Source organism: Vicugna pacos, chromosome 4 (assembly GCF_048564905.1).
Source record: "Vicugna pacos chromosome 4, VicPac4, whole genome shotgun sequence".
NCBI lineage: Eukaryota > Metazoa > Chordata > Mammalia > Artiodactyla > Camelidae > Vicugna > Vicugna pacos.
In genome coordinates, this window is record NC_132990.1 from 32,739,920 (window position 1) to 32,752,363 (window position 12,444).

The following is a 12,444-nucleotide window of genomic DNA, read 5'->3' on the forward strand; positions in this document are numbered from 1 at the left end:
TCACTTCTGAAAGGAAAGAATACTCATGTATAGAGTATTAAACATGCCATATAGCCACAAAAAGGGGCCCAATGCCTTTTCACAGGGAATGAGAGTAGAGCCCCAGAAAACACACAGAGATAACATTACATACCAGTGTCTTCAGGGAATAACATAATCAGGACCTACTTGCATGTCCTACTTTTTTTGTTTCTGGGAAACAACAATAAACACTTATAAGACATTATCGTTTTATAAAGTACCTCCACGTGTATCAGTTCATTTGATAACAACAATAGATTAGATTTAAGGTCTATAAATGACTATAAACACATTTAAGATGACTACCAGATACCAAAAAAAAAAAAATCAAACACGGTGAATATAATCTTTTCACAGTAATGCTTGAGGATTTTGTTTCCTCTTGGAATCTTGGAATGTTTCATGCTTGTGAGACCTTCAGTTTCCTCTCTCAGTACTGCCCTCATGAACAGATGTTCTGGGGCATGGGATGGTGGGGAGGGTGTAAAAGGGGAGCGAGAGAGACATAGCATCTAAGCAAAAAATCAAAGCTGCAAACCCCATTCACTGAAATCTAGCAACCCTTCCCCCTAGAGCACAGAGCCCTGAGCAGGATTCACAAAGCCCATGAAAATCTCAGCACCTCAGGTAACTTCAGGATCTAGATCTTACATTCAACAAATCCATTCTTCTATGTTTATGGTTGAGGTTAATAAAGTAACCAAAATTTAACCAATCATTTCTACTTAAACAACGGTAGCTGTAAAGTTCTAATTCTTTTCTTCAAAATAAACAAGCTAGTTAGAGATTACTAGAAAATACTAATAATCAATGCAGGTGGTAAACCAGTCACAGAGGGGATCTGGACATGTTTCTCAGGGTCTGTCGGTCCTGAGTTGGCAACAAGATCTCAATCTCTGTTGCGCTGTGAACCCCAGAATCTCCCTTATGTGATGAAACCTCAGGAAAATCTCCTGGTGTAGGAAAGAAATCAATGAAAAGGAAGCAGAAATGGACCTTTATATCTCTGGGTTGACAATTAACTTTTGCTAATTAAAAAGTAAAAACCCATCTTCAGGCTCTTTAATGACCAAGTCTAGTGTTTATCCAAACAGCTAAAGCTCAAGGTCTACTAGAACAGACAGCACAGACAGGCTAATTAATTTCTTTCACAGAAATAATCTCCAGATAGGGACAGAAATGGGCAGAATTTGGACAAGGATGTGAAAGGATGCAGGGAGGTGGAAAATCTAGAAATAAATTCACTAAAAGACATAGGAGTTGCTAAATACCACATTTAAAAATTCTATGCTAAATACCACATTCTACCATCCAAGCATTATTCACCTTCATGCCATGGCCCAGCATTGGGAAGCTAGGTGGATCTTCCAGTCTCTAGAATTCTGTCCAATTTTAGTGTTGTATGGAACTATTAGTACAATCAGTCCAAAGAATTCTCTGGAGATCTGGCTAGTTCTGGTGCTGGTTTCCTGATAAAGTCAGATCTTCCTCAGGGTAAAGAGATGTCCTCTAGTCTGAGAACTTCAGGGCCACGCTGAGCGCACGCTAAAATGGCCTCAGAACTGTTAGTGACCAGGTTTGCTCTTCTGGGATTTCCTAACTAGGAGGAAAGTATAATTCAGGTGTCTCGGGACTGGATAAGAGTTCCCCTGGGTCTTCACTCAAAAACCCATATGAATGAGAAGGTAACTAGGGGATCAATGGGATAGTCACTTCTTCAATGAAAGAGGTTCTGTAATCAGTCAAAAATATTTGGGGGCATCTCCTATGAAGTAGGTGCAGTGTGAGATGCTACAAGGGTGACAGACCCATACAAGACGGCATTTTTTATTCTCAAAAAACTGAGACAAAAAAGAGAAGTACAATTCTGAAATTGGACATAAGACAAAGACTCCTGTACTGTATCATCATCTCTACCTGGGGTTGTCTTCTTTTCAATCTTCAAGCCCACAAATCCTACCACAGCTGCTCAAGGCCATTCCTCCTCCAATTCCCAATTTCACGTCTTTCTTGATTCCCTCTCTTCTTCGAAGGCCCAAGGCACGTTGTAGCTTTCCTGCAACATTTACCACGCTTGGGCTTATTTAGTGGTTTCTGTGCACACACTGCCTCTCACAGACTAAGACAAGACATAGACTTCAACTGTGCAGCTCTTGCCAGTAACCCCAATACTTGTTTGATTTAAATTGGTTGTTAAACGAATAGATTTTCCCAGAAATGGACAATACTTTTCATCTTTCATGACAGTTCCCTTTGATTAACAGTGGTTGCCTTTAGGACAGCGTTGGGGATTCTGAGGCTATAACAAACCTCTGGGGTAAAAAGTGCTGTCATCAGTTAGTGATGTCTGCCACAGGGCAGGGCTGGGAGTAGTGGTTCAAATGCAGTGTAATTTGGGAATATAAATTAAGGGTCATAAGAGCACAGAGAAGGGAAATCACCTCCAAATGGCAGTCAGAGGAGGCTATATGATAAAATTAGATCCATCATCAAGGATGCGTAGGATAACAGTGGGTGAAACACACGAGCAAAAGCTGTCGGGCAGGAGTACAACACACCCTGGGAAAGCAATTCTTGGACAAGCACCACGAGAGTAAGTTCAAATGGAAAGTTTATGTGGGAGATGAATGGAAGACTAAACACTGCGGAATGCCCCCAGTTAAGGGACAGGATAAAGAAAAGCCAAGAGACAGACAAGTTATGGAGCAAGGAGGATACTAAGCTTTATTTAGCTACTGTACAGGAGTGAAGTCTGCAAGAATGCTCTCAACTAGCAATTAGGTGCAGCAAGGTTTGCTAGGAAGTAGCCGTGCTTAATGGTTAATAACCTCAGTTTTGGAGTCAGGCAGTCCTGAGTGCAAATCCCAGCTCTGACTGTAACCCCAGTCACAAAGTTTCAGTCTTCTTATCTGTAAAATAAGTAAACTTCTTACCTCACTGTGCTGAGGGTCAAGTGGGAAAATAATGTGCATAAAAGTCATAACAAGCCATCAGTAAACATTAGCTATTAGGCCTGGTTAACCACAAGGAAAAGAAAACTTCAAGGGAGAAAACGTGTCTCCCTCACCGCCTCATGCTTTGGGGAATACTATATGAAACCTGTGAAGTGCTTAAGCGGCTCAGAAAACAATTAAGTACGTAAAATAGCCACAGAAATGGAACAGAATCAGTTTATTTTCCAGTAATTGGAAGAAGCTCAGAAATCAGGCTTTCTGTGGTTAGGCATTTCTGGTGATGGTGCTTTTTTTTAGACTTAATTCTTTACAGAATTATAGGTAACCAGATAACTCTCAAGCAACAGAACAGTGAAAGAAAAAAAATTTATTTTTTTTAAGCATTCTCGTCTAAGGGTTTCCTCCTTAGTCGAGTAAGGGTAGTTTTAACCCCAAGAGCACCGGGCCCAAATCATTAGGGCAGCCATAAGAATAAACACACAATGCAGACCCTCGCTGAGACCATTTCTGGACAAAGTTCCAGTTCCAAAGGCCATCACTTTGCTTCAATAATGCAGACCTAGCAGAGTCACATGATGCTCGGATCAGGACCCTTCCTGGACACACTGGAGATCTGCTGTGACCACTGTCCTGCCTGTGGACACAGTTAGGGACTCTGTGACCAAGAAGGGCCCTGGGAACAAAGACCTTAGCCTGAGTGGGGAGGGACTGGTCTCCTCAGTGCTGGTTCTGGGTCTCGTGAAAGAGAACGAAGCACAATGCCCTGCCTGTGCTGGGGGAGTGGGGACCACTGCCCAGGGCTCACACAGCTGGGGCTGGGCCTGGGAGAGGAATCACCGAGGACACACAGCATGAAGTGTCTGTGAGCTGGGACAAGGTCTGTCCATCCCAGAAAGCACAGGAGTACTTGCTGGAAAGGAAATATTCTACCTCTGGTAATGGAACAGGCAGTCAGCAGATATTTTTCAAACGTAGGGTAGTAACATTTCTGGCAACGAGTGAGTCATCGAAACACTTCCTTTCCATTAACAGAGGTGTTACTGTGGAGTGTACTAATTACAACAGAGCACTCTTTGTTGCAGTGTAGAGCTGTCTCCTCAGCAAGTATAATGAATTAGCTCCTTCTAAATCTATTCGTCGTGCTCAACTATAGCTCCAGAGTGAATTATTGGCTTAATAGTAACTGTCTCCAATATTGTCTTCTATTAAATGTATGTTTAACATTCAAAATAGGGAAGGCCACTAAAAACACTTGCTACTTTCACAGACACTGCTGCAGGGGAGTTTAAGTGGGCCACTCAATGTCATCGCAAATGAGTTCATTTTCCTTCGAGAGTGCTCTAGACCCCACAGTATACGTGACCCCACATGTCCAAAGACATAAACACGGGGGGGATCGCAGTCCTCAGGCGAACAGAGCTCCCTGGCACCAGGCCAGCGTGTCACAGGCTCCCTGCAGGACGGCTATTTTCAGTCTCAGCTCTGTTAAAGGTAATCACAATTTCTCACAAGTAATTAATGTGGAAAGCTTTCTCTCTTTAGAAGTGAGCGTTCACATGAGCATGCCTGTGCTCTCCAAGAGTTAATTCAATCCTATTTATTTATACCTTGTTGGACCAACCCAGGGTTTTTACCCATCAGAACTACTATAAGGAACTCCACTAAGTACAGATTTGGCACATAATTTTCTACCTCTTGTGTCTTCATTTGAAGCTCCCTTTATTTCTTATTCTTGCTGCTCAAAATTTTGACAGATGGGTAAGCTTGATCAACCAAAAATCAGAGTATTTTCAGTGATTCCCCCACTGTGGTGGGTTCTGATTTGGTTTCAAAAATGAAAGCACCAAGCACTCAAAGCCCAAAACTGTTTCCCTAATTCTTCAATATGTGAAACTGGGGCCAACTCAGCTAAAGGATCTTTTTTCTAAGGTACTTAATTAAGCAGATATATGCAAGATAGATACACACACACACACACACACACACACACACACACACACACAGATAGAAACGTAAGTGTATTAGACCTTGTACTACTGTTGTAATGAATAATCAAAGGCTGACATAGAACATTATCCTGGTAACAGTCCCACCCACAATTTACATTATTATACTCCAAGTCACAGATATAGAATGACTGATTCAACATTAAGGTCATTTTATCCTCCAATAATGACCGTTAGTTCCCTATGGAAGAGTTCCTCTGGCTTGTAGCAATAAACTGAGGAATGACTATACAATGATAGAGCTAAGGGACCTTAAACCTAGAAAAAACTTGAGAGCGTTTCTGACCCAGGGTGAACAAGTATGTAGTACACATGCCATAATTTTCTGATCTTAAGCCCTTGGCAGACATCAGTAATCAATTTCTGAACTTTTGTTTCCAATTCTTTCTCAACAAATATCACATCAGACAGTCCACTGCCTATAAAGGGAGTTGGCACATGAATGAAATCTCTTTGTTCTTCCAGCTAATTCAAACCTCACTTCCCTTTGATTAGAAACAAAGATCCAGAGAGTCTAAGTATCAGATATACTTTTATTTTTTTTTGAGTAAAGGTAGATTTATTTAGAGAGATACATACTGCATAGAGTGTAAGGCAAGAGAAAGGCAAGGAAAGAGGTGTGGGAGTTGGGTGCTCAGGTTAAAGTAAAAGTAGGTACACACCCCACAGACAGAAGGGGAGGGAGCTAAAAAGGGCAGCCAGGTGAGGTGTTGCCAGTTTTCATGGGCTCGGTAGCTTCACAAGCCTACAGGTGGGACCATTCTAACTACCCTGGGGAAAGGGCTGGGATTCCCAGGAATTGGGCCACCACCCACTCTTTGACCTTCTGTAGTTAGCCTTAGGACTGTCATGGTGCCTGCGGGCATGTTATTGATCATGCTGATATGCTACAATGAGTGTATAATGAAGCTCAAGGTCTACTAGAAGTCAAACCTCCTGCCATCTTAATAAGATATACTTTCTTACATAGCATTTAAGATAAAAGTCTCATTACTTTCAGGTCTCCTTTCATTTTCCAGTGCCTGCTATGGGTAATAGGAATGCTTTTGCCCTCTAGGGGTCTATACTCCAGTTTTGAGAAAGAAAAGTTTAACCTGCTTGACAAATACATGTAAATTAAGTGTTAATCTGTCTTACTGATGCAAATCAGAGGAGGCTAAAATAGGCAGAGAAGAATGTGTGTCGGAATTTAAGCTTAGCTTAGGGCTTATTTACTTATTCAATAGACAAGGATAAATGCTTATTATCTCTTTGGATCATAAATGACTCAACAATTCAACAAATGTATTGAACCCACCAGGCATTGTGACAGGTATGGAGAGGGGTAACACAGAATTCCTTCCCCCAAGGGTTCATAGGTCAGAGGAGAAGGCAGAAAATCAGAATATATTCTAACTACAGAGTAATAAATACCAAGTAGATATTGGTTCTATACAGTGGGAGAGCACAAAAGTTCTTTTCCAAGTTACCCACTTCTCCCGAGGGCCATACCCAGTCAAGCCCCACCCCCAGGTTAACCTGCTGAACACCTCACAGAGCTGTCTTTTCCTGTCCTCTTCCATTGCTGCTCTCTCTCTTTCTCTCTGCCTGGACCTTGACCGTAATCCCCTGAGTGTTCCACCCACTTGCAAGATTGCCCTCCTTGGATCCATTTTCCACATCCATCTGCCTCAGTGATCTTCTCTAAGCACAGCTCTGACTATGTCATGCCCAGCTTAATCCTCAGGACCATATCTGAACTCATAAGCACGGCATTCCAGGTCCTCTCGGATCTGGCCCTGACCTCCTTGGCAGTCTTGCTTTTTCTGTTTTCCCAAGTCCCTCAATCACTCCCTCTGTGCCAGTCACACCAAGCCACTTAGTTTGAAAGTAGGAAGGGCAGACTTTGAAGGTGGAAAGAATAGCAGGGCAGCCTCATGGACAGAGATACAAGGGTGGGTCTGAGCCTAGAGTGGAGATCAGCCTGGCTAATCAATCTGGCAAATCCCACAGGAGCAGTATTCCTCCAAGGTACACACTGCAATGATGAGAGTCCTGTGGAGGTGTGTGTCTGTCCCTTCTCAGTCTCAGGGCAGAAAGGGGCAATGACAGCTCAAAGTGCACACTATAGAACCCTCATTCCCTACCACAACACAGCACACAGCCAGACCACCATGGCTCCCAGGAGGTTTGGCAAGGGCCGAACGGGACAGGGAGATGGGGAGCAAGATGTAGGAAAGCAGTCTGAAGGAGGGGAAGGAAAGGTACAGGAAGACCCATTATTGCCAGTTATTATCTGATTGATTCTGCAAGTCCTGCACTGTTCTGAGTTTGGTTTCTCGTACATAATGGCACAACAATAATGCCTACTTCATAGCTGCAAAAGTTTTTCATTGATTGTTCTATAAGCATTTCCTAAGATTTCACTAGCCATGATGGAAATGAGATTAGAAAGGCGTAATAAGTAAAATACGTAGCAGGTTAATGTCACTAGCCTCCTAAACGGGTCTCTCTGCTTCCACCCATGTCTCTGCTGTCTGTGTTCAAAAGAGCAGCCAGGGAGGGCAGATTAAAAGACAATCAGACCATGTCACTGTTCTGCACAAAACCTTTTAATGGTTTCCCAACTCCCAGTAAAAGTCAAAGTCCTTATAAGAGCTTACACTATCCTACTGCTGTCCCCACTCCTGGCCTCCTGCCTCTCTCCTCACTTCCCTTCCCCACCTCCATGTGCTTCCTCTAACACGCCAGCATCTCCCCAGATACCTGTGCATGTGTTCTTTCACCTCTTTCCAGTCTCAATTCAATTGTCACCTTCTCAGCAGGGCCTTCCCTATCACCCATTTACACCTGCAATCTCCCGGCCCTGCCCTGCATTATGTCCTCTAGAACACTCTAACCAACTAATATCCTCTATATTGTACTTTACTGATTTACCCTGTTGACTGTCTCCCTCTCTCCGCTTGAACATAGTTCCACGAGGACAAGGTTTTTATTCACTGTTGTGTTTACCTGGCTCCAGAACAGTCCCTGGCACAGAGCAGGCACTCAATATTATTTGTAGAAGAAGTGAATGATTTAAGCATCGTTACTGCAAAGGTATTCCAAAGCTGAGCTGATCAAAGGTCCAGCACTACCCAGCCTAGGACATGCCAGAGTAAATGGGTTTCATCAAAAACAAAACACATTCTGAACTTCGTGGTTCGCAAGGCTCCGTGAAGGGGCTGGGCCTGGAACCAGCCTGAGCTGCAGCCGCCCCCTGTCCTCAGGAGCTTCACAGAGCAAGAGAGCATACGCCTCGACTCAACTTAGCTCCTCCAGATACACGTTACAGGAGTTCCAGCCTAGGAGGCGTGAGGCTGGGTTGGGTGAGGGTATCACTAAGAACACGAAGGAACTGTTCTCGACTTGAGACAATGGAATCTGAATCTATAAATGACTGCTTCCTAGGGTGCTCTGAAGAAAAAGTTATTTAGAATGAATAAGCAGGCCAGCTCTGTAATGTAAATAACAACAGCTATTTCCCTTCCTGAAAATCTATCAGCTGGAAATCAGATGTTTCAAATGACTGAAACAAATTACGCCAAGATAGAATATGTCATCCAAACACTTGAATCATCAGGACTCTGTTTTCTAGGCCGAACACCAAGTAGAAGAGAGACCTTTTATCATTAAGAAAATAGTAATTTCCTCATAATCAAATTATTCAAATAACCTTAAAATAACATTTATTGAGCGCTTATTATATGCCAGTCACACAACTAGGTATTTTCACATTATATTAATCAACCCCAATACTGAATGAGGTAATGCCCTATATCCCTATTTTCCAGATGAGGAAATTGAGGATTCCAGAGAATCAGAGATTTTGTCTAAATGGTAGAGGTGGTAGTATCAGAATTCAAATCTAGGACTCCTGCTTCCAGGCTCTGTGCTCATACTATGTGACAGAAGCAGAGGAAAAGCCTATAAGAACTGTAATGAATGCAATGAAAATTGTTTCAAATCACATTTTAGTGAGGGCTTCTTATCTGAAAATCCAAGACCTTGTAAGGTTTCACAGAAATTAACAAAGATAGTCACTTAACTATTCAATCCCTTTATCTCATGAATAAGAATATGAGGAAATATTTAGCTTTTAGCACTCCTTTTCCATGAAAAGAATTAACTTTTACACCGAATAAAGATGACTTAATTTCATTTCCCCTCACATGATGTCTTGACAAATCAGAGGCTTTAAGCTGGGTGGTAAAAACCTTTGCCCCTCCCTTCAAAAATCAAAATATTTTAAAGTGTCAGGGCTGCTGAATTACAGCAGGGACCAAACATCTCAATGGCTATAATCAGAAGATGACATTCTGTCAGGGTAGTTAATACATTTAACAGTTCTTTCTTCCTTAAGATCCACATGCTAAAAGGCTCAGAAAGAAGGCTGCATGAGAGCACTTGTGATTTTCTCTATCAGTTAGGACTGTTATAAAAATAAACTCACTATCATGACCTAAAGGGCTTATGGATGGACTTAGCGTCACTGTTATAAGTTGGCTGGAATTTCACTTCTGGGTTTAAGCCAGAACGAGTTAGCACAGGCTACACAGAGGTAGGATTTTTGCACTCAGGCCCAGGGCTCTGAAGAAGAAGGAAAAGAGGAGGACCCTGGGAAGTGACAGTGACAGGAACATTGTGGTTAGCCTAGGCTTAACACTTCTCAGACCAGGAGCGGAAACATTCATGGACTTCCCTATGTTGCTCCTGGATGGGCAAATGCGTGGCACTTACAATTTTTATACCTTGTTTTTCGTTTCTGGAGCAAAGCATCTGAATCAAGCTCCTGGGGCTGACCGACACTAAAATTGAAGGAAATTGACCATCTGACACCAAAAGCCATGTCTGCAGAATACACATGTTATTCCCCTTGACCCTGAAGATATATTTATGCAACAGGTTCCAAAGACCAGGGAACAGCTGTTCAGAATCTTTTCCAAACCAGCCTCCACTAAAATCGGTAAACTGGTGTGTGACACTTGGTTAACAGGTGCATTATCTCTGGAAAACCCAACAGCTGAAAAGGCAGAATCATTCCACTTCCACAGGGAATTAGGAGGGAAATACCAGTCTACCCAAAATCATCCTTAAAATGGGATTTAACAAGTAATTCTGGACTCTTCTTGCTAGGCTAACAAAGTCCATCTCATCTATTTGGCTACAGGGAAATCAAATTACTCTCTTTGAGGCATCTGTTATTTAAAATGTGATGGAGCTGGATAACCCGCCCCTAAAAGACACCCCAAATCACTCAGCTCTTGGGGGAAAGAGTTAAGCAGTCAAGACTTGCTCCCCTGCTCTCTTTTCCTCCCACAAATGGCTTCTGTTAAGGTAATTCCAGGATGTTATTTATTTACTAGAAACCTGACTTGACTTTGCACAAGGATCAGGACCTGAGGATCCTATTAACTTCCATAGTTTTTTTTTTTTTTTTTTGGCGGGGAAGGCATCAAGAGGAGGAGCTGGCAACACCAAATATTCTGATTTTCAGAAGCACCAGCTGGAAAGAAAGGTGCAAGAGGTTGGGAGTGGCCCAGGTTGCCCTCCTCTCTGAGCTTCAGTTTCCAAATAGAACATGGTGACTTCAAAGGAGCCTCACCTGCTGGGAGTCTCCATCCCTACCAGCTCATAGAGGCAAGGAGAAGACTTGGCTCCAACCCCAAAGAAGAGCATCCCAGGGCCCAAGTTGTAAAATACAACCTGGCAGAAATTTCCGAGTCTATGTGGGAACAACTCATACCGCTGAGCAATGGCTCATACATCCACCTAGTCCTTTGATCTGTGAGGAATAAATCACGTCAACACACCTTGCTTAAAACCAAGCAAATATGACTTAAAAATTACTTTCAATATTAAAGCGATGTGGAGAGCAAGGAAGCTCAGGCAGGCTACTTCGGTAGATTTGCAGAGTGGGAAAGGGAGAAATCTGAAAGCTATCTTCTTGACTTCCTGTGAGCTGTAACTGCACACCCCTGAATTTGAGCACGAATCTGGCAGGTTTTCCGTGCCTCACTGCGGGCAGCGGCTCTCCGCGTGGGAAGGCACCTTTCCAGCCACTGCCCAGGGTGAGCGACAGACTGTTACATCTACACCCTCACTCCCCCCGGGGGCCTGGTCACCCCCGAGGTTAAGGCAGTCCAACTGCGAACCATCATCCACCTTCAATCTCTGTCCAACAACACGACTGTCTGACAACGCGTGGTTCAAGAAAAAGGGCGGGGGGAGCAGATAGGATTTAAAAAATTAAACCACATTTGCTTCCATACGGGAAGAACCGACAGCTATGTGCTTCCCTGTCCCCCTTGCAAGCCCCTTTGGTCGGTTTGGGTAAAGCCGGAACCCGCAGCTCGCGGAGCACCCAAATGGGAGTCCCTGAGGAGCTTTGTTCTTCGCACACAGAAATCAACACCCTCCAGAGAAAGCCCCCGCGTGGTGTTCGAGGTCCAGGGGGCGCCGAGGGACCCGGGCACCGCGTGCGCCAGCGCCATGCCCAGTGCGTGAGGGTGCGCGCGTCGCCCACCCACCACGCCGCTCACCTAACACCACCGCGGCAACGGTGGAGAGCAGCAGCCAGTTATTCCTCAGGAATCTCTTCCAGTCGCATCCCTTCCTCGCCGGCTTCCCCATGGCGGACGTCGGAGCTCGGAACCACAGCAGAGGCGGCCGCTATTGTGCGTGGGGTTCGGCCGCGCGCGCGCGCGGGGGCCGGGGTACCCGGGGACCGCGGGAGGCTCCGCGGCGCAGTGGAGGAGGGATGCGGCCGCACTGGGGAGAGGGTGTGCGCTGGCTGCTGCAACCGCCGCTGTCGCCGCTGCTGCTGTCACCGCCGCTACCGCCACCTGAGACCGCGCGCTGCGCCTGCCTCCCGCGCTAGCTCTGTGGCTGTGCGTGGCGGGCGCGCCCGACTCCTCCCGCCGCCGCCGCCGCGCTCTGCGGCGCCCGGGCCAACCAGCGAGGAAAGAGGGAGGAGCGGCGAGCCGAGCGAGGCAGGAGGTGGGTGCGTGCTTGGTGTGCCCGGGGTCCCTGTGCGGCAGGCGTGGGCGGGCCTCCGGCACTGTGGCTGGAACCTGGAGTTACCCTGGGACTACTGAGCCCCGCCCTGGCCGTAGTGTGGAGCCTCTCGCGTTTTTTTTTTTGTTTGTTTGTTTGTTTTGTTTTGTTCTGTTTTGTTTTTTTTTGGTCAGGCAAGGTTTTCGGATTTAGGGTTCCCTGTTCTCCCTAATCCAGAGGGGCGGAGTCACTGGCCCCTTTGGCTAGGACTTCATCCTGCACACCTCCTCCCTCCCCCCTTTCTACGCACCGGCCATTGCTAGTGCGGCTCTGGAGTGGTGAAGAGTTGGGGGAAACTGAGTTCTGTCTTGGGTCCCCTTTGCTTCTCCACTGCAGCCTAGCATTTGCCAGTAGCCTAGAAAGCCTGAAACCTCCAGGAGAAAAGAAAG

General features: G+C 45.1%; 1 protein-coding gene across 1 annotated transcript in view; it reads right to left on the reverse strand.

The window, feature by feature from the left end:
* The window catches only part of SLC1A1 (solute carrier family 1 member 1), a 58,499-nt gene extending 46,556 nt beyond the window's left edge, over positions 1–11,943 (reverse strand). Inside the window, exon 1 of the mRNA XM_006208135.4 lies at positions 11,542–11,943. Within this exon, the coding sequence (XP_006208197.2) occupies positions 11,542–11,632 (91 nt within the window). The 5' untranslated portion in view covers positions 11,633–11,943. The remainder of the gene's footprint in view (positions 1–11,541) is intronic.
* Between the last annotated feature and the right edge of the window lie 501 nt (positions 11,944–12,444).